General features: G+C 42.0%; 1 protein-coding gene across 1 annotated transcript; it reads left to right on the top strand.

Moving 5' to 3' along the window:
- The first annotated feature begins 9,711 nt into the window (after positions 1-9,711).
- mmp30 (matrix metallopeptidase 30) lies at positions 9,712-19,058 on the top strand. Its single transcript, XM_029627777.2, has 10 exons — positions 9,712-9,925; positions 10,188-10,447; positions 14,725-14,873; positions 14,999-15,124; positions 15,246-15,407; positions 15,715-15,874; positions 16,425-16,555; positions 16,843-17,002; positions 17,130-17,233; positions 17,325-19,058. The coding sequence occupies exons 1-10, from the start codon at positions 9,806-9,808 to the stop codon at positions 17,426-17,428; spliced, it is 1,476 nt and encodes a 491-aa protein (XP_029483637.2). The 5' UTR covers positions 9,712-9,805; the 3' UTR covers positions 17,429-19,058.
- The last annotated feature ends 229 nt before the right edge of the window (positions 19,059-19,287 follow it).

Genomic DNA, 19,287 nt, shown 5'->3' on the forward strand with positions numbered 1-19,287 from the left:
AATGCCATCATACTGTCGGCCAGTGGTTCCCAACTCCGGTCCCCAAGTACCCTCAACAGTGCAGTTTTAGTGTAGCCCAGGAAACACACCTGATTCAACTTGTCAACTAATTATCAGGCCCTTAATGAGTTGAATCAGGTATGTTTGTTTTTCAAGATGAAAACTAGTTCAGCTTGAATAATAGTTAAGTTAACAATTAAAACAAGTTTAAAACACTTAACTTCAACGAATCAACACTATTTCATATAATGTCAAGGTGTACAAGAAAGCTAACTCACATGTAAAGGTTAGACATTTTAGTTACAAGTAGGCTATTACTAGTAAAGCATAATTTCAGGTGAACAAAAAAAAGTCAATACCAGAGGTGGCCAACCTCACTCCACTGATTCCTGATCTACTGGGTGAGCAGACTTCCGTTCCAGCCCAGCAATAGCACACTTGATTATTAACTAATTAGGTTTGATACATTGAATCAGGTGTGTTAGTGCTGGGCTGGAACAGAAGCAGGGTTGGCCTACTCCAGTTGTAATAGGTTTATACATTGTATATAACTTTTAAACTGTATTTTTGTTCACAAAATTTGCCAACATAGGTACACATATAATCCATGGTATACAAGAAGGTACCCTTATTCTCTTGGGACATTCATTGGGACCTCTTCATCTACAGCCAGGGTTTCACGGCTCTCTATCTGAGGACAGAAAACATCACAAAGAAACAGGCTGCATTATAGTAAAATTAGACAGCCCTGAATATTATGCTGCTCTATCCAGAGTAGCCTAATCTCCCTTCTCTGACAGCTGGAACTGCTAGATAATACTTTCACCCCCTTCCATGGTTGTTAGCTAGCTAACTACCTAGCTAAAGATGCATTTAGTTACAACAATAAGTACATCAATATTTTTTAAATTTTTTTTATTTCACCTTTATTTAACCAGGTAGGCTAGTTGAGAACAAGTTCTCATTTGCAACTGCGACCTGGCCAAGATAAAGCATAGCAGTGTGAACAGACAACACAGAGTTACACATGGAGTAAACAATTAACAAGTCAATAACACAGTAGAAAAAAAGGGAGTCTATATACATTGTGTGCAAAAGGAATGAGGAGGTAGGCGAATAATTACAATTTTGCAGATTAACACTGGAGTGATAAATGATCAGATGGTCATGTACAGGTAGAGTTATTGGTGTACAAAAGAGCAGAGAAGTAAATAAATAAAAACAGTATGGGGATGAGGTAGGTAAAAATGGGTGGGCTATTTACCGATAGACTATGTACAGCTACAGCGATCGGTTAGCTGCTCGGATAGCAGATGTTTGAAGTTGGTGAGGGAGATAAAAGTCTCCAACTTCAGCGATTTTTGCAATTCGTTCCAGTCACAGGCAGCAGAGAACTGGAACGAAAGGCGGCCAAATGAGGTGTTGGCTTTAGGGATGATCAGTGAGATACACCTGCTGGAGCGCGTGCTACGGGTGGGTGTTGCCATCGTGACCAGTGAACTGAGATAAGGCGGAGCTTTACCTATCATGGACTTGTCGATGACCTTCAAATAGGTATGTAATGACATTATATAAACTCTTTATAGTGTTTTATTTACACTTTAAAGGTGATAAGGTGATAAATTGGACAGATCGAGAGAAAAAAAGCAGTTTTTCCACACATCTCATCTCCTCTCCTTCTCACTATCACGCATTAGTTTCGCTTCCCCACCCACCATTTTTAAAAAGACCAGAAGGAGCTCATTGCCTTCTTGAATTTTGCAGAAACGGGCAGCGTGGAGGTCATGTCATTAATTTTGTTGGAAAGGGGAGAAATTGTGCTTTACAATGGTGTTGATCTGGAGGTATTACATTTTTGGGGCACTAAAATAAGGTCAATTGTATGGACCAAGGCGATGTACAAAAGTGAGTGAGTTTACGTTAATATGAAGTTAGCAAGCTGGTGATATTTAATTCACTTAGCTAGCTATGCTGTATGTAACGTTAGCTGACTATGGTAGCGATTTGAGTTAGCCTGCACACTACGTTTCTGTAGTAAGCTAGCTAATAATACATCGTTTTTGATCATTTTCAAAATATATTAACTTACTCGAATAGGTTTTCTGGGTCCTTAGAAAAAATAACTAATGAGTAATCTTCCCGAAGTTTCTGGTGGTAGCAGAATGCAGCCAGCCATGTGAACGATTGGAGGCAGCCGACAGACTGACAGCGGTTTTCCAATGTGGCGTCTGGTGTGATTGCTAGGTGATTTGTGACACAACACAAAAGTCCTCTATAGATAAGTACAATGCTGATTTGTCTGTTTTTTTTGTGGAATCGATGAAGGTATTTGATTGGGGAATGGGGATACATTTTCATGATGGGAATTTAATTAATCAATAAATGTGGGGAAACAGAAGACCTGCAAAAATAATATGTTTTGTTTAAATTCCATTGGTGCAACTGCATGGTATTTACAACTATAATGAGTCAAACAGGAAAACGCTCATAAAGAGACGGCACTGGGGACTTTAATACAGGGAAACTTAAGTTAGTTTTATCTAATTTCTATCAGCATGTTAAGTGTGCAACCAGAGGAAAAAATTTCTAGATCACCTTTACTCCACACACAGAGACGCACACAAAGCTCGTCCACCATTTGGCAAATCTGACCATAATTCTATCCTCCTCATTTCTGTTTACAAGCAAAAATTAAAGCAGGAAGCAGCAGTGACTTGTTCTATAAAAAAGTTGTCAGATGGAGCAGATGCTAAACTACAGGACTGCTCTGCTACTGTAGCACAGACTGGAATATATTCCGGGATTCTTCAGATGGTATTGAGGAGTACACCACATCAGTCACTGGCTTTATCAATAAGTCCATTCGAGGACGTCATCCCCAAAGTGACTGTACGTTCATACCCCAACCAGAAGCCATGGATTACAGGCAACATTCGCACTGAGCTAAAGGGTAGAGCTGCCGCTTTCAAGGAGCGGGATTCTAACCCAGACGCTTATAAGAAATCCCGCTATGCCCAACGACGAACCATCAAACAGGCAAAGCGTCAATACATGACTAAGATCGACTCGAATATACATGCAATACATCATCCAAATTGCATGATAGCCCATGACTACTGTAAGTGGTGTCACGAACCGGCTCAAAGCCCGTAACAAAGGGAGACAACGTGGAGATAATGAGTAGAAAGATATATATTTATTAACTAAAGCAAATAAATATAATATACAATGGTGTGTGTAATCAGTAATCAGTAGTGTAAGTGAGTGTTTTGCATGCGTGAATGTGATAATGCAGGGTGATGAAAGGTGCCAAAGCAAACAAACAAACAAACGGCCATCAAGAACCACAACACAATCTACAGAGGGTGTCTGCATGGAGAGAGTCTCCTCCATGAATGGGGAAGTGGTGTATTTATCCTGGGAGACACCGGGCCCAGGTGTTTCCCATGTAGCTGACGACCCTCCCAACTCCGCCCACCAGCATCCTAATAAGGAAATAACAGAGAGAATACGGCAGACAGAGTGGGAGGGTCGTCACATCCCCCCCCATAAAACCGGGGACCAACAAGGACCCCGGAACAAAATACCAGTCTCTAAGTTCCAAATTAACACAGTCCTCCATCCGAGGAAGAGGAAATGAATCTGGTTTTGTGACACTGTTTACCTTACGGTAGTCCGTACAAAAACGGTTTGTTCCATCCGGTTTACTGACCAAGATACAGGGAGAAGCCCAACTGGAGAAAGAAGGCTCTGCTATCTTACTCTCCAGCATGTACTTGACCTCAGCATCCAGACAACGTAGTTTCTCTGAAGAAACTCTATAGAAGCGCTGACGAATGGGGTCAGCACCTCCAATGTCAATATCATGTTCTATTAAGTTTGTACGTGTAGGTGTATCAGAAAACAAACCTGGAAATCTCTGAATCAGACCAACTATCTCTTTCCGCCCATCAACAGGTAGGTGAGTGAGAAGACTGTCTAAAATATCCAGTGTTTCTGAATTTTTCAATCTACCCTGCAATATACAATCGTCAGGACCAGGAACATCTTCCTCCTCATGCACAGATCTAGCACGACAAGAACCCAAGGAAACAACGGTATCAGCCAAAAGAACAGGTTTACCGTCCTCTGTAGAATCCCACTGTTCAGTCTCAGAGGAACGTGCATAATAGGGTTTTAACAGATTTACATGGCACAGCTGGTGTGCTTTCCTCCGTTCTGGAGTGGCAACTAGATAATTTTGCTCAGTGCACTGGCGCACCACTGTATATGGACCTTGAAACTTGGCTTGAAAAGGAGAACCAACAATTGGCAGCAGAGCAAGAACCTGGTCACCTGGACTAAAGTGACGAGGCTCAGTTCGGCGATCAAATATGCCCTTCATCCTCTCCTGTGAAGATGATAACTTCTCTTTAGCCATTTCACAAGCGGCATACAGCCGTCGCCGGAAATCACACACATACGATAACAGGGACTGAGGAGGCTCGGGAGACTTCCAGTCATCCTGGAGAACAGATAAAAGTCCACGCACCCTATGTCCAAACACAAGGTCATTTGGATTGAAACCTGTGCTCTCCTGTGAAACTTCCCTAGCAGCTAACAGTAACCAAGGCAACCCCTCCTCCCAATCCTTATCCATCTCAGTACAATAAGCTCTCAACAAAGACTTTAGTGTTTGATGGAAACGTTCCAGTGCTCCTTGACTTTGCGCGTGATAGGCGCTAGACAAATTGTGTTTAATATGGACACTATCATGAGACACCCACTTTCTCATCAGGACCTCCTCTTGGAGAAAATAGCCATGGGCGACATCTCCCAACTGTTCTATAGGCACAATTTGATCACGCAACTCTTCCAACGTGGGGTCATCCCGTTGCGCATTGATTAGATCTGAGCGGGTTACAGATAACGGGATAACAGGGAAAACAGTGACATACTTTGTATTATTATCATTAGTCGGCGCAGTGACCAGTTCGCCACGGCTCATAGAACGTGTCACTGCACACGCAGAGAACACCTCTGGGAAACTCTGTACACTCTCATCAGGAATCCCAACAAATGACGGCTTAGTGGAAACCACTAGAGATGGAAACACGACAGGCCATACACGCTCACCAGCCAAGTTATTCCCAAGGATAACATCGATACCCTCAATAGGCAACGAAGGACGCACACCCACAACAACTTCACCCTTCACCAGCCCACAATCCAACATCAGTTTATGCAATGGAACTGACAGAGTGTTCAAACCTATTCCCCTAATTAGAACACTATTCCCGAATCAGTCTCAGCAGAAAAGGGTAACACAGACTCCAACACAAATGATTCAGAGGCACCTGTGTCTCTCAGGATCTTCACTGGCACTAGGTCTTTACTTCCTAACATAGACACAAAACCTTCTGTAATGAAAGGTAAATAGTCTGGATCAATATGGACTTTCACATTCTCCTGGGCCTGAGGAAATGAGTTATGAATGAACTGATGTGGAACAGGTGCAGCTAATGCAGTAGGCTTAGATTTAGCGTAAGCACCCTTTGACCTGAGAAGTGGACATTCGTTTTTTCCAATGCCCTGAACCGTGACAGTAGTGACACTCCTGCCCAAAGTCAGCTTTACCATGGGAGTCAGGTTCAACCCTAGTTGAATAGAACTCTGCCCGAGAACCAAAGTATCTCGGTGAGCGAAGCCCAAATCTATCCGAACGCCCCCACTCTTTCCGAATACGGGGTTCTGCAAAGACACTTGTGAGTCAACACATACTCGTCTGCCAAAACTGCAGCTTCAGCAACATTCTTTACTTTCTGTTCATTAATATACGTGGCAATACGATCAGGAATTGTGTCCTTAAATTGCTCTAACATAATCAGATCACACAGCCCTTGGAAAGTCACAACTGCAGAGGCGGAACACCAGCGATTAAACTGTAAAGACAACTGTCGCAAACTCAACATGAGTCTGGTTATCATCCCTTTTTAAAGTTCTAAATCGTTGGCGGTAAGCCTCAGGGACCAATTCATAAATCTGTAACACAGCTGTTTTAACTTTATCATAACTGGCACTATCGTGTACACTAAGAGCTGAATATGCTTCCTGCGCTTTACCAGTCAGCACACACTGCAACATTAAAGTGCGGTCAGAATCAGGCCAACTCCTAGCGTCAGCAACACGCTCAAACAACGAAAAGAATGTCTCGGGGTCCCTTTCATTAAACCGAGGCAATAACCGTAAGTTCCCAACAATATCAAATGTCTCTGGGGCACGACCAAAAGCGGAACTACCCCTAGGTAAATCTGGGTCACCTTCCCAAAACAACCTCTCCCCTGAGATCTTTCCTTCCCTAACCAAATCTATACGTTCTTGTTGCAACTTGATTTTAGCACGCTCCATATCTTGTTTAAATGCCAATTCCTTTTCATATTTTACACGATCATGCTCTAGCTTCTCACGATCATGCTCCAGCTGTAACAAAAGCAGTTCTTTCTGCTGTTCAAAAAGAAGGCTACTAGGACTAACCGATGGAATGGCCATTGTAACGTTATGGGGAGACGACAAATCCTCAGCAGAGGCTGGCCCAGTGGTAACTTCTAGAATACCACTCTCCATCAGATTGGCCTTCAATATCAACCTAATAGAATTCTTTAGACGTTTATCACTAATCTCAACCTTGTAGTGTTCCGCGACCTTCAACAGCTGTTCTTTAGTACCTAAATCTAACAATTCCTCTGATGGAGAGCGAATGAACTTATCTACATAAGACGCCATAATCACACAAAAAAAAAATTCTGGCTCTTCCCTTCTGCTGAGCACACCAGACCACAACCCGAGAATTATAATCACCCTGAGTACCACAGAAGAGAGATGAGATACGGAGCTTCCCCAAAACCTACAATAACTCAACCCTAGTCTTCGTGCAGATTTGCGGTGGGAATTTACGCACTGTAGCCCGCTGGCAAGGAAATAGAACTCCCCAGCAAGCTGGAAAAATTCCACCAAGCCACGGATGTGCCCCGAGACAACTGCTCAGTCCACAGACACCACACAAAAATAACAAACATTAACCATGCCCAACATATTCCAAAAATGAAACACGTCGCTAAACCTATTTATAGCTCCGGGTAGCAAGTTTCACTACCCTACCCAAATCTCCCACCGAGGTACACAGCAGACTACTCACCTCAGACTGATGTCCCAACAGAAAGTAGAACAAGAGTTCAGGCTAGGCAGGGCCTGGAACCTAACCATTATAGTCTCTCCAACACAGCACACAAACCAAACAACAAAAGGCAACCAATACTGGGCCTATCAAACTCAAACAAAATATGCAAACCAAACACGTACCTCCACGGTCTCCCAAACCAATAGTTCAAATATCCCGGATGAGCCCCCACTTGTCACGAACCGGCTCAAAGCCCGTAACAAAGGAGACAACGTGGAGATAATGAGTAGAAAGATATATATTTATTAACTAAAGCAAATAAATATAATATACAATGTGTGTGTAATCAGTAATCAGTAGTGTAAGTGAGTGTTTTGCATGCGTGAATGTGATAATGCAGGGTGATGAAAGGTGCCAAAGCAAACAAACAAACAAACGGCCATCAAGAACCACAACACAATCTACAGAGGGTGTCTGCATGGAGAGAGTCTCCTCCATGAATGGGGAAGTGGTGTATTTATCCTGGGAGACACCGGGCCCAGGTGTTTCCCATGTAGCTGACGACCCTCCCAACTCCGCCCACCAGCATCCTAATAAGGAAATAACAGAGAGAATACGGCAGACAGAGTGGGAGGGTCGTCACAGTGGCTAAATGAAAATGTTCTATTTGTTTTAAATCCTAAAACAACAAATTAGGCCAACCTTATTATAAATTAGGCCATTATCACAGTCAATCATGAATAGTAATAATTCTTCACATTTTACAGGTGAAACATCCATGCTGAATGCATGCTAACCATTTGATCCCAATCAGTTTCATGAGATTATGCCTTCTGGTCTTCTTGAAAGATGTAAGAGTGGCTAACCAGCTGAACTAACCAAATTTTAGAGCAGATTGAGTGAGACACAGCCACCGCACAATCATCCTAAATTGTCATAAGAAATGACATGGTGTTTTTGGTGTAACAGTAGCCTGACATTATCATGCTATTCTATTCGGTTTGTTAAGTAGAATATGAAAGTGATTTTGTGAGACATAGCACCAGTGGCAATTTTAACATGTAAATCTTGGAGAGGCAAACTAAAAGTTTTTTTTTAGATGCATGACAGCAAAGCCACTACACAACACAAAAAAATACATTAATTGCACTATAACGGTGACAAACGGTCCTCACAAACTGTTAGGGCCTACATAAAGCTGTCCCAACAGCAGAGTCCCAACCGCAGTCCCAACACCTTACCACTGCTACACCTGGCTATCAGCGGAGCATTGTCTGGCAGCGAAACAGTTCATTTAGCCTCATTTACTGCCTTTTAAAAACCATAGCTGATATGGCTGACTTACTTAAACATGTGGTTTCTACTGGTAATTGAGATGTACAAACTATGGCATAAAGGGAAGACAAGCGGGTAAGAGGTAATCCGTAATTTAAATTAAGACTATGAGCGAGCAGGGACGGATGTAGTCAATATAACTATTTGTTCAGCACTTTTCAAATGTACAGTGACAGAATTCAGAACATGGGCCGTTCTTACATTATTCTCCATGTACACCAAGTCAGAACATTGGATGAATAAAGGGTACATATACGCAGACAATGACAGCTCTTACAATATTTAATAATGACTGTCAAGTGTCAGTGTAATGCGGGTAGGACAAAGTCAGGCGCAGGACACAGAACTGAGTAAAAACGTACTTTACTCTGAAAAATCACAAACTAGTTCCATACAGGGAAGAATATTCCAGCTCGACACAAAAGAGCGACCACTTTATACACCTGTTTTATACACCTGTCAGCAACAGGTGTGACTGAAATAGCCAAATCCACTCATTTGAAGCGTCCACATACTTTTGGCCAATGTAGTGTATGTCTGGTGGAATGATGAAATAGTATTAATACATTTATCAAAGTAACGTTTTTAATGAAAATATGTCAATCATTGTTTGAATATGTCGGTAATATGTTGTATGAAAGTGATAATGCCCTCAAAGCCAGCGTTTGGACGATTTATTGGCATGGTATATCCTCCAAACTCTATCCTCTCGGCGTGTTATCACTAAAATAAGAGTTCTGCATAATATGCCTATTGTGATCATTGCAAATCATCTCTTTCACAAAACAAAGAATTGTATTCAATTAAAAAACTATATTTTCAGATGCCATATTTATCTAGGATGCAGTTAATCAGAGTACATCTTTTTTTCTCCATGTTTCAATAAAGTAGCTGATGTGCCATTTGCGGCCTGACAATGAGTGAGGCATCACAAACCAGATATGACAGCCTCACAAGGAGAAGCCCCATGTTTGCATACTTTCTCTTCCTTGCATGAACAAATCCAATCCAAATCTTCCCCCAGATCTACAGCACCTGGCCTGTCCTCCCCCTCCTTCTCCTCCCACGTCATTGATAACAATCCCTCATTTCCTGAATAGGACCTGCTCAGACAGAGTCTGGAATGCTGAAGTGCTCAATCATGCATGCTGTGCCAGGGCCCTTCGGATACCCTAAACAAGTTTTGGGAAATGAGAAACAATCTATCATCACACCCATTCTAATGTGTGGTGCCTGGGATCTGGGCTATATAAGGAGAGGTGCAGAGGGCTTAGGGCAGTCAGACTTTCTCCTCTGCAGTAGAAGGTTACATTCATGGGAAGATCAGTGTTTACCGTGTTACAGACAGTGGCTGTTTTTGCTATTTGTATAGCAGCCCCTACTACAAGTCAAGATGTCACTCTGTCTTCAGATGACCTACAGGCCAGAGCTAAGGTAAACTATTGCTAATTACTGTAGTTCTATATGTGTGTGTATTATTTAATATTTACATATAGTGTACATATTTATCATTAAATGTACGTTGTTTCTTTGACAACACAATGGAATGTACCAATTGAAACAAACAGTACAGAGATAAACTACCCACGGTTTGGTTGATGGACAATTGTGCATCAACCAAACCCGTTAAACTGTACTCGACCACGGACCACTAACTGTCCATTTTTACAAGATTGACAGTTAGCTCTCTGTACAGGCCTATCTATCCCAGTTTTACTCGGTTGCTGGCTCCACCAACTCCATCATGTCCAGGCGAGTGATGATGGACACCCCAGTGGACTCATTTGAGAGAGACCTGAGGAGCATGCAGGACTTCTTTGGGTTGGAGGTGACAGGCAGGCTGGACTTGAACACCCTGGAGGTGATGGCCAAGCCCCGATGTGGGGTCACAGACGTGGCCCGCTACGGACACTTCCAGGGCAAGCCCCGCTGGAAGCAGAGCATCGTCACTTACAGGTAGCCTAGATACCGGACAGACACTTCAGAAATTACCAATTGAGTACAAACTACTTGAATCAACTTTGTTTCCACATAATAAAAAAACATAACGTTTTTTACATTTTTTATATCAATGTGTTCGTGATGATGTTTTTTTATTTTATTTATTTCACCTTTATTTAACCAGGTAGGCAAGTTGAGACAAGTTCTCATTTACAATTGCGACCTGGCCAAGATAAAGCAAAGCAGTTCGACACATACAACGACACAGAGTTACACATGGAGTAAAACAAACATACAGTCAATAATACAGTAAAAAAAACAAGTCTATATACAATGTGAGCAAATTAGGTGAGAAGGGAGGTAAAGGCAAAAAAGGCCATGGTGGCAAAGTAAATACAATATAGCAAGTAAAACACTGGAATGGTAGTTTTGCAATGGAAGAATGTGCAAAGTAGAAATAAAAATAATGGGGTGCAAAGGAGCAAAATAAATAAATAAATTAAATACAGTTGGGAAAGAGGTAGTTGTTTGGGCTAAATTATAGGTGGGCTATGTACAGGTGCAGTATCAACATGGAAATCTGAATGGATTTTTTAAAAGTCAGCAATGTAAAGACATTTCTGGAATTTTGTATTTTTTCACCTAAGCTTTAACCTAAATCCTACATGGTTCAAATGTTGTTGATTTCAAATCAAATCAAATTGTATTTGTCACATGCGCCAGGTTTAGACCTTACAGTGAAATGCTTACTTACAAGCCCTTAACCAACAATGAATTTAAGAAAAATGTTTAAAAAAATAAACAGAGAGTAGCAGCAGTGTAAAAGAGGGGGGGGGGGGGGTACAACGCAAATAGTCTGGGTAGCCATTTGATTTGCTGTTCAAGAGTCTTATGGTTTGGAGGTAGAAGCTGTTAAGAAACCTTTTGGACCTAGACTTGGTGCTTCGGTACAACTTGCCTTGCAAATCTTTTCAGTCTCCTGAGTAGGAATAGGTTTTGTCGTGCCTTCTTTACAACTGTCTTGGTGTGCTTAGACCATGATAGTTTGTTGGGGATGTGGACACCAAGGAAGTTGAAGCGCTCAACCTGCTCCACTACAGCCCCGTGGATGTTAATGGGAGCGTGCTCGGTCCTCCTTTTTCTGTAGACCACAATCATCTCCTTTGTCTTGATCATGTTGAGGGAGAGGTTGTATCCTGGTACCACATGGCCAGATCTCTGACCTCTTCACTATAGGCTGTCTCATCTTTGTCGGTGATCAGACCTACCACTGTTGTGTCGTCGGCAAACTTAATGATAGTGCTGGAGTCATGCTTGGCCATGCAGTCATGGGTGAACAGGGAGTACAGGAGGGGACTGAGCACGCACCCCTGAGGGGCCCCGTGTTGAGGATCAGTCTTGCAGATGTGTTGTTACCTACCCTTACCACCTGTGGGCGTGTCCAGTTGCAGGGGGAGGTGTTAAGTCCCAGGGTCCTTAGCTTAGTGATGAGCTTTGTGGGCACTATGGTGTTGTATGCTGAGCTGTAGTCAATGAATAGCATTCTAATGTAGGTGTTCCATTTGTCCAGATGGGAAAGGGTAGTGTGGAATGCAATAAAGATTGCATCATCTGTGGATCTGTTAGGGCGGTATGCAAATTGGAGTGGGTCTAGGGTTTCTGGGATAATAGTGTTGATGTGAGCCATGACCAGCCTTTGAAAGCACTTTATGGCTACAGACATGAGTGCTACGGGTCGGTCGTCATTGAGGCAGGTTACCTTAGTGTTCTTGGGCACAGGGTCTATAGTGGTCTGCTTGAAACATGTTGGTATTACAGACTCAGTCAGGGACAGGTTGAAAATGTCAGTGAAGACACTTGCCAGTTTGTCAGCGCAAGCTCACAGTCCTGGTTATCCGAAAGGAAACACTTTGACGTTTGTGGAAATGTTAAAGGAATGTAGGAGAATATAACACAATAGATCTGGTAAAAGATAATATAAAAAAATATATATATATTTTGTATTTTTTTTGTACCATCTTTGAAATGCAAGAGAAAGGCCATAATGTATTGTTCCAGCCCAGCTGCAATTTAGATTTTGGCCACTAGATGGCATCAGTGTATTGTCAAAGCTTTAGACTGATCCAATGAACCATTGTATTTCTGCTCAAAATGTTGTATCAAGACTCCCCAAATATGCCTATTTTGTTTATTAATAACTTTTCATGTTCAAAACTGTGCACTCTCCTCAAGCAACAGCATGGTATACTTTCACAGTAATAGCTACTGTAAATTGGACAGTGCAGTTAGATTAACAAGAATGTAAGCTTCATGCCAATGTCCTGGGAATTTTTCTTGTTACTTACAACCTCATGCTAATCACATTAGCCTACGTTAGCTCATCCATCCCGTGGAAGGGACACCGATCCCGAAGAAGGTTAAGGTCGAGTGTGATCACACAGTCATCTGGAACAGCTAATGCGCTCATGCATGTTTCAGTGATCCTTGCCTTGAAGCAAGCATAGAAGTTATTTAGCTCATCTGGTAGGCTTGTGTCACTGGGCAGCTCTTGGCTGTAATAGTTTGAAGCCCTGCCACATCCGACGAGCGTCGTAGCCGGTGTAGTACAATTCGATCTTAGTCCTGTATTGATGCTTTGCCTGTTTGATGGTTCGTCGGAAGGCATAGCGGGATTTCTTATAAGCTTCCGGGTTAGAGTCCCACTCCTTGAAAGCGGCAGCTCAGCCCTTTAGGTCAGTACGAATGTTGCCTGTAATCCATGGCTTCTGGTTGGGGTATGTACGTACAGTCACTGTGGAGACGACGTCCTCAATGCACTTATTAATAAAGCCAGTGACTGATGTGGTGTACTCCTCAATGCCATCGGAAGAATCCCGGAACATATTCCAGTCTGTGCTAGCAAAACAGTCCTGTAGTTTAGCATCTGCTTCATCTGACCTCTTTTTTTATAGACCAAGTCACTGGTGCTTCCTGCTTTAATTTGGTCAGATTTGCCAAATGGAGGGCGAGGGAAAGCTTTGTACGCGTCTCTGTGTGTGGATTAAAGGTGGTCTAGAATCTTTCTCTCTCTGGTTGCACATTTAACATGCTGATAGAAATGAGCTAAAACTGATTTAAGTTTCCCTGCATTAAAGTCCCCAACCACTAGGAGCGCCGCCTCTGGATGAGTCTTTTCCTGTTTGCTTATGGCGGTATACAGCTCATTGAGTGCGGTTTTAGTGCCAGCATCGGTCTGTGGTAGTATGTAGACAGCTACGAAAAATACAGATGAAAACTCTCTAGGTAGATAGTGTGGTCTACAGCTTATCATGAGATACTCTACCTCACGTGAGCAAAACCTCGAGACTGCCTTAGGTATCGTACACCAGCTGTTGTTTACATATATGCATAGGCCCCTGCCCCATGTCTTACCAGAGGCTGCTGTTATATCCTGCCGATAGAGTGTATAACCTGCCAGCTGTATGTTCTCAATGTTGTTGTTCAGCCACGACTCGGTGAACCATAAGATATTAGAGTTTTTAATGTCCTGTTGGTAGGATATACATGCTTTCAGTCACTCCCATTTATTTTCCAGCGATTGAACGTTAGCTAGCAGGACGATGGCAGATTTTGGCAGATTTTTGCAGATTTTTTTGCGAAATTTCCATTTCCGTCTCCAGCTGATGATGGGGATCTGGGCCTGGTAGGGTGTTCCCCTGCAGCACCATCATATTATCCTTTCGACATACGCCTAGTTTCCTGAATCGGGTCACATTTCAGTGGCCTGTTATTGTCCCCGGCACAAGATGCACCTGTGTAATGATCATGCTTTTTAGTCAGCTTCTTGATATACCACACTTGTCAGGTGGATGGATTATCTTGGCAAAGGAGGAATGCTCACGACCAGGGATGTAAACAAATTTGTAAAAAATTTGAGAGAAATAAGCTTTTTGTGCATATGGATTTTTTTTTTCAGCTCATGAAACAACACTTTACATGTTGCGTTAAAATTGTTTGGTTTTTATTCAGTAGACATATGAGCACCGGTGGAATTAGAAAAAAACTGTTACACCAAATCCACACGGTTACACCAAATCCACCTATAGATATTGGTCTTGAAAATGGGGATCGGTATATTCCTACACTACTAAACAGAAGTGTGCTAAGATTTTCAAAACATAGCAAACATAATTGGATTTGCAAGTTATGACACATGGCAAACAAACAGGATGATGAAAAGCCACAACAAGTACATGATGGGCATTCGGATAACCAATACATCATACGATAGTTTCTCCTATTTATTTTCCCAGAATTACTGAGTACACGCATGACCTGAGTCGGCGTGAGGTGGACTCCACCATCGCCCAGGCCTTCAAGCTCTACAGCGACATCATCCCACTGGACTTCAAGCAGATCTACAGTGACACCGCTGACATCATGATCCTGTTTGGAGCCAAATGTGAGTTCTGTTCAGTCACTCCTGTTCAGAGATAGAGTTGATATGTTGAACCACAAGCATGTTTTGTATTTGTTAATTTAAGAGCAATTGTATTAAGAATACTGTTTCTTCCCTTTTTAAACCAGACCACGGTGACTTCTACCCCTTCGATGGGCCGAATGGTGTCTTGGCCCATGCAAACTCTCCAGGAGAAGGCGAAGGTGGTGACACACACTTTGATGAAGATGAGTCTTGGACTCTGAGCCAGAGAGGTACAGGATCAAAGAAACAACACCAATAAACCCTACAGTTGCTGTACTAAAATACTTCAAATCAATTCTGACAGTACCGTCATAGTTTTTACCTAAGCATCTCTCTCTGACTCTACAACAGGGATAAACCTGCTTCTGGTGGCGGCCCATGAGTTTGGCCATGCTCTTGGATTGGCCCACTCACGAGACAGCTCAGCTCTGATGTACCCCACATATCACTTTGTGAACACAAAAGGATACAGGCTACCTGCAGACGACAGGCGGGGAGTACAGGCCTTGTACGGTGAGTGAGTGTTCAGCTCACTGTGAGAAGGTGGCGACAATTAAACATTAAACGGCTACATCAGGGCCCGTATTCATAAATTGTCTCAGAGTAGGAGTGCTTTTCTAGAATCTGGTCCACCCCCCTCTTATTTATTCTTAAAGAGAAAACTGATCCTTTATCAGCTCTTCTACTCAGAGACACTTCGTGAATATGGGCCCTGAACCTCACAGTACTAGGGAAAATGGTACTGTGTATTAACAGAATATCTATTTTCATAACCTAATATTTAATGTAGTCATTGAAACATTATTCTTCCATTTGTAAGGTGTCCGGACAACATCAGGTCAGCCGGAACCAACAAGACCCAAGCCTAAACCAAAGCCCAAACCAGAACCTAGACCAAACCCTCCAGAAAGATGCAACAGGAACCTTGTCTTTGATGCTGCCAGTACCATTCGGAGTGAGCTGTACTTCTTCAAAGATGGGTGAGACAAACACACACTAACATTCTTTCAATACGTTTTCAAAGGGAAGGGTACACTGCCGCTACCTTGCTTTCCAAACAAGGTGCATGAATTGAGGAGCAAACTTTGTTTTCGTGTTATAATCCTGTGTATATTTTGAGGACCACAATGGAAATACATTTTAAAACTTTTGTGTCCTCCTTGATTAATTTACAGGCATTGTACGGTATCCACATGTGTGGTTGTATTGTCTTTAAAAATGGCCAAATAAATAGATACAAATTTAAACCTGAGGTAAGAATGAGATTCAGGAACACTTGGAGGACAATGGAATTAAATAAAAAAGCTTATTTATTACAACAAGTAGAACATGTTTTTTTTATATAGTTTTATAAGTTTAATCAATTTCTTAGTATCATGCTGTAAGCACAATTTCTTTTGAAATGTAGATGCTTCATAGAAAGTGCTGTTGTATATATCATAAAATGTGCAAGGAATCTTCCTATTGTTGCAATGCAAGCAAGCAAAATATTGTCAAAATCCTGAAACACATTTTCGGTTTGTTTATCAGGTATTACTGGAAGAAGAGTGGCTATTGGAATGGAGTAATGACGAAGACAGTGAAGGGAACCTGGCCTAGCATTAGCCATGTTGATGCTGCATATGAATACAAGGGTCGAGACATCGCCTTACTATTTGAAGGTACAGTATTAACCTATGCTAGGCCCAGCCCAAGTTGCCCAACCCAGTAATCCAACAAGTGCACAGTTAATTCTCTTGCTTTAGTAATAGCAGTGGTTAGATACCCTAGGTACTCAATTTTCTGGCACTGGTTTGAGTGGGAATGATAGAGAACCTGCTCTCTCCCATATCTGTAATATACACTGAGTATACCAAACATTCCTAATATTGAGTTGCACCCCCCTCAAACGTTTTGGATACTCAGTGTGTAACGTTCCTATTCTTTTCTCCAACATTTCTTCTCACAGGAAGAAGGTACTGGGGCACCAGAGGCCTTACCGTCCTATCAGGTTATCCCAAATCAATCTACAACTTTGGCTTCCCCTCATACGTAACCAAGATAGACTCTGCAGTTCATGTGGCATCCACAGGGAAAACCCTATTCTTTGTGAGAAACAAATACTGGAGGTGTGTGACAGACAGACACTAAATGTGGCTAAATATTTGATTAACTAATGGTCTCCTGTTGTATTCAAACTCATATTGAAATCAAATGTACTGCAGTATCCTAAATGTGTTCTGATCTATACCACAGCTTCAATGAAAGGATGAGCACAATGGACCGTGGCTACCCCAGAAGCATCTCCCAGGATTTCCATGGTATTGGCAGGAAAGTTGATGCTGCTTTTGAAAACCATGGTAGGTGGTGGTGACACTGAAGACACAATACAATCAACCTACCTCAAGCCTTGACATGTTGCTAATACATCTTCTGTGTTTTCTCCTTCAGGTTACATGTACTTTTCAGATGGCCCCAGGCAAACAGAATACCACTATCCATCAAAGAAGGTGAACCGTGTCTTGTTGAACTATGGATGGCTGGACTGCTACTAAAAAGAGAATCATTAATAATTTTCAGCTGTACAAAGTATTTATGTTGTCATCAAGAGCTGTGACTACACCCAATTAGCGATATAGTATTTTTCTAGATATATGCACTTTCAAAGATGACTTTACTGATACCAGTTTTGGAACAAGTGCTCAATTTGATCAGAGAACATTATCATGATGAGACCCAGATGCAGAAACAGGAGGCAGATGGTTGAAGTCTTATAATGTTTAATAATCTAAAAGGTGTAGGCAAGAGAATGGTCATGGACAGGCAAAAGGTCAGAACCAGGAGTCCAGGAGGTACAGAGTGGCAGAAAGGCTCATGGCCAAGGCAGGCAGAATGGTCCGGTAGGCGGATACAGAGTCTAGAACAGGCAAGGGTCAAAACCAGGAGGACTAGAAAAAAGAGAATCGCAAAGGCAGGCGTACAGTGAAAAAAACACGGGTTTTCTTGGAACATAGAAGACGAACTGGCACAGAAAACACAGGGATAAATACATTGGGGGAAACAAGAGACACCTGGAGGGGGTGGAGACAATAACGAGGACAGGTGAAACTGATCAGGGTGTGACAACATGTCTGAATTTATTGAAATATGTTGAAAATATATTTCTACAACTTGGGAGTGCATGTAGTTTATTGAGGAATATGTGACAGACACAGTCTATTTCATATGTTCATAGTGCATTTGCTATGAACAATTGTTATAGGAAATTATGGGAAATTACTATCCTTCCTTGCGGAGGATTTGAATGGGTGAGGGAAGCCTAGATATAGAACATTTCACATGAATTTAAACTATGTCACTACGTCATTAAAACTATCATGTATTTTTTTACTGAAAGATACTGTTGTAAACAGGCCTTCAGGCAGGGAATCTACAACAGTTTGAAACTAGAAAGTTTGAGCTAGTTTATTAGCGCTGATCCTAAGTAAAATGGTGGACGCATTCAAACTAGAATTTCTGTCTATGGCGCTTCCTCACTCTCCAACCCATGGAAATATAATAAATGTGCTTGACTTGTGGAGCAAACTGACATGAATAGAACATTTAGCAACTCTTCATTGCTTCTTTATTGTTGTTAAACCAACAAGTTTAGTCCAACCGGCCTTTGACATTCCTAAGGGTCTTTACTGACTGACCTATGAAAGAGAATTTTATTTGTTTTCAAAATGGGACCAATCACAATATTGCCAATCTATTGGTCAGTTCAAAAACCCATTGCCCAGATTTTTGACCCTGATGGGGGCCCAAAGGTGTTGATAGCCTAACAATGAAGAAAACAATTTTATCTAGGCCCTACTTCCACTGTCTTCGAGTTGCTGAATTTTCTTCACTGCTGTCTATGGTTGGGAAGAACTTTTGATAGCTTTTGATAAACATTCGGATGAGGATTGTAACTCTTTGAGCGGAGTGGCAGGTTCAAGATCATCTCTCTCGGGGGCCAAGGAGCTGTGACTTGTCCATAACTCTGCACGCATCATTCAGGGCACCTTTTTTGACCCCCACCTGGTTAGCTAAAAAAATACAAATTATAATATTTTTTGTTGTTACCCGTTTTGCATGTTATTTTGGCATTAATACGTGTGTCACACATCAGTTTGCAAACAATAAAGCCGCATACAAACATGGTCTCTGTTTTGCTTTCTTGAGTAAGGCAGCTCCAAAATGCAGGTGTTTCAGCCTAGCTTAGTGCTCTCTGTGGTGGTGGGGCAGCCAGCAGAAAATACAGAGTGTAGGGGTTGGTAATGTTCTCTAGCTGTGCCGTAATTGGCTCAGTGTTCTGTCACTCATGGGGACACTACGTTTTGAATGGTAATCCAACTCAAAATTCCAAGTCGGGAACTTGGGCCTCTTTCTA

Source organism: Oncorhynchus nerka, linkage group LG22 (genome assembly GCF_034236695.1).
Source record: "Oncorhynchus nerka isolate Pitt River linkage group LG22, Oner_Uvic_2.0, whole genome shotgun sequence".
Lineage (NCBI taxonomy): Eukaryota > Metazoa > Chordata > Actinopteri > Salmoniformes > Salmonidae > Oncorhynchus > Oncorhynchus nerka.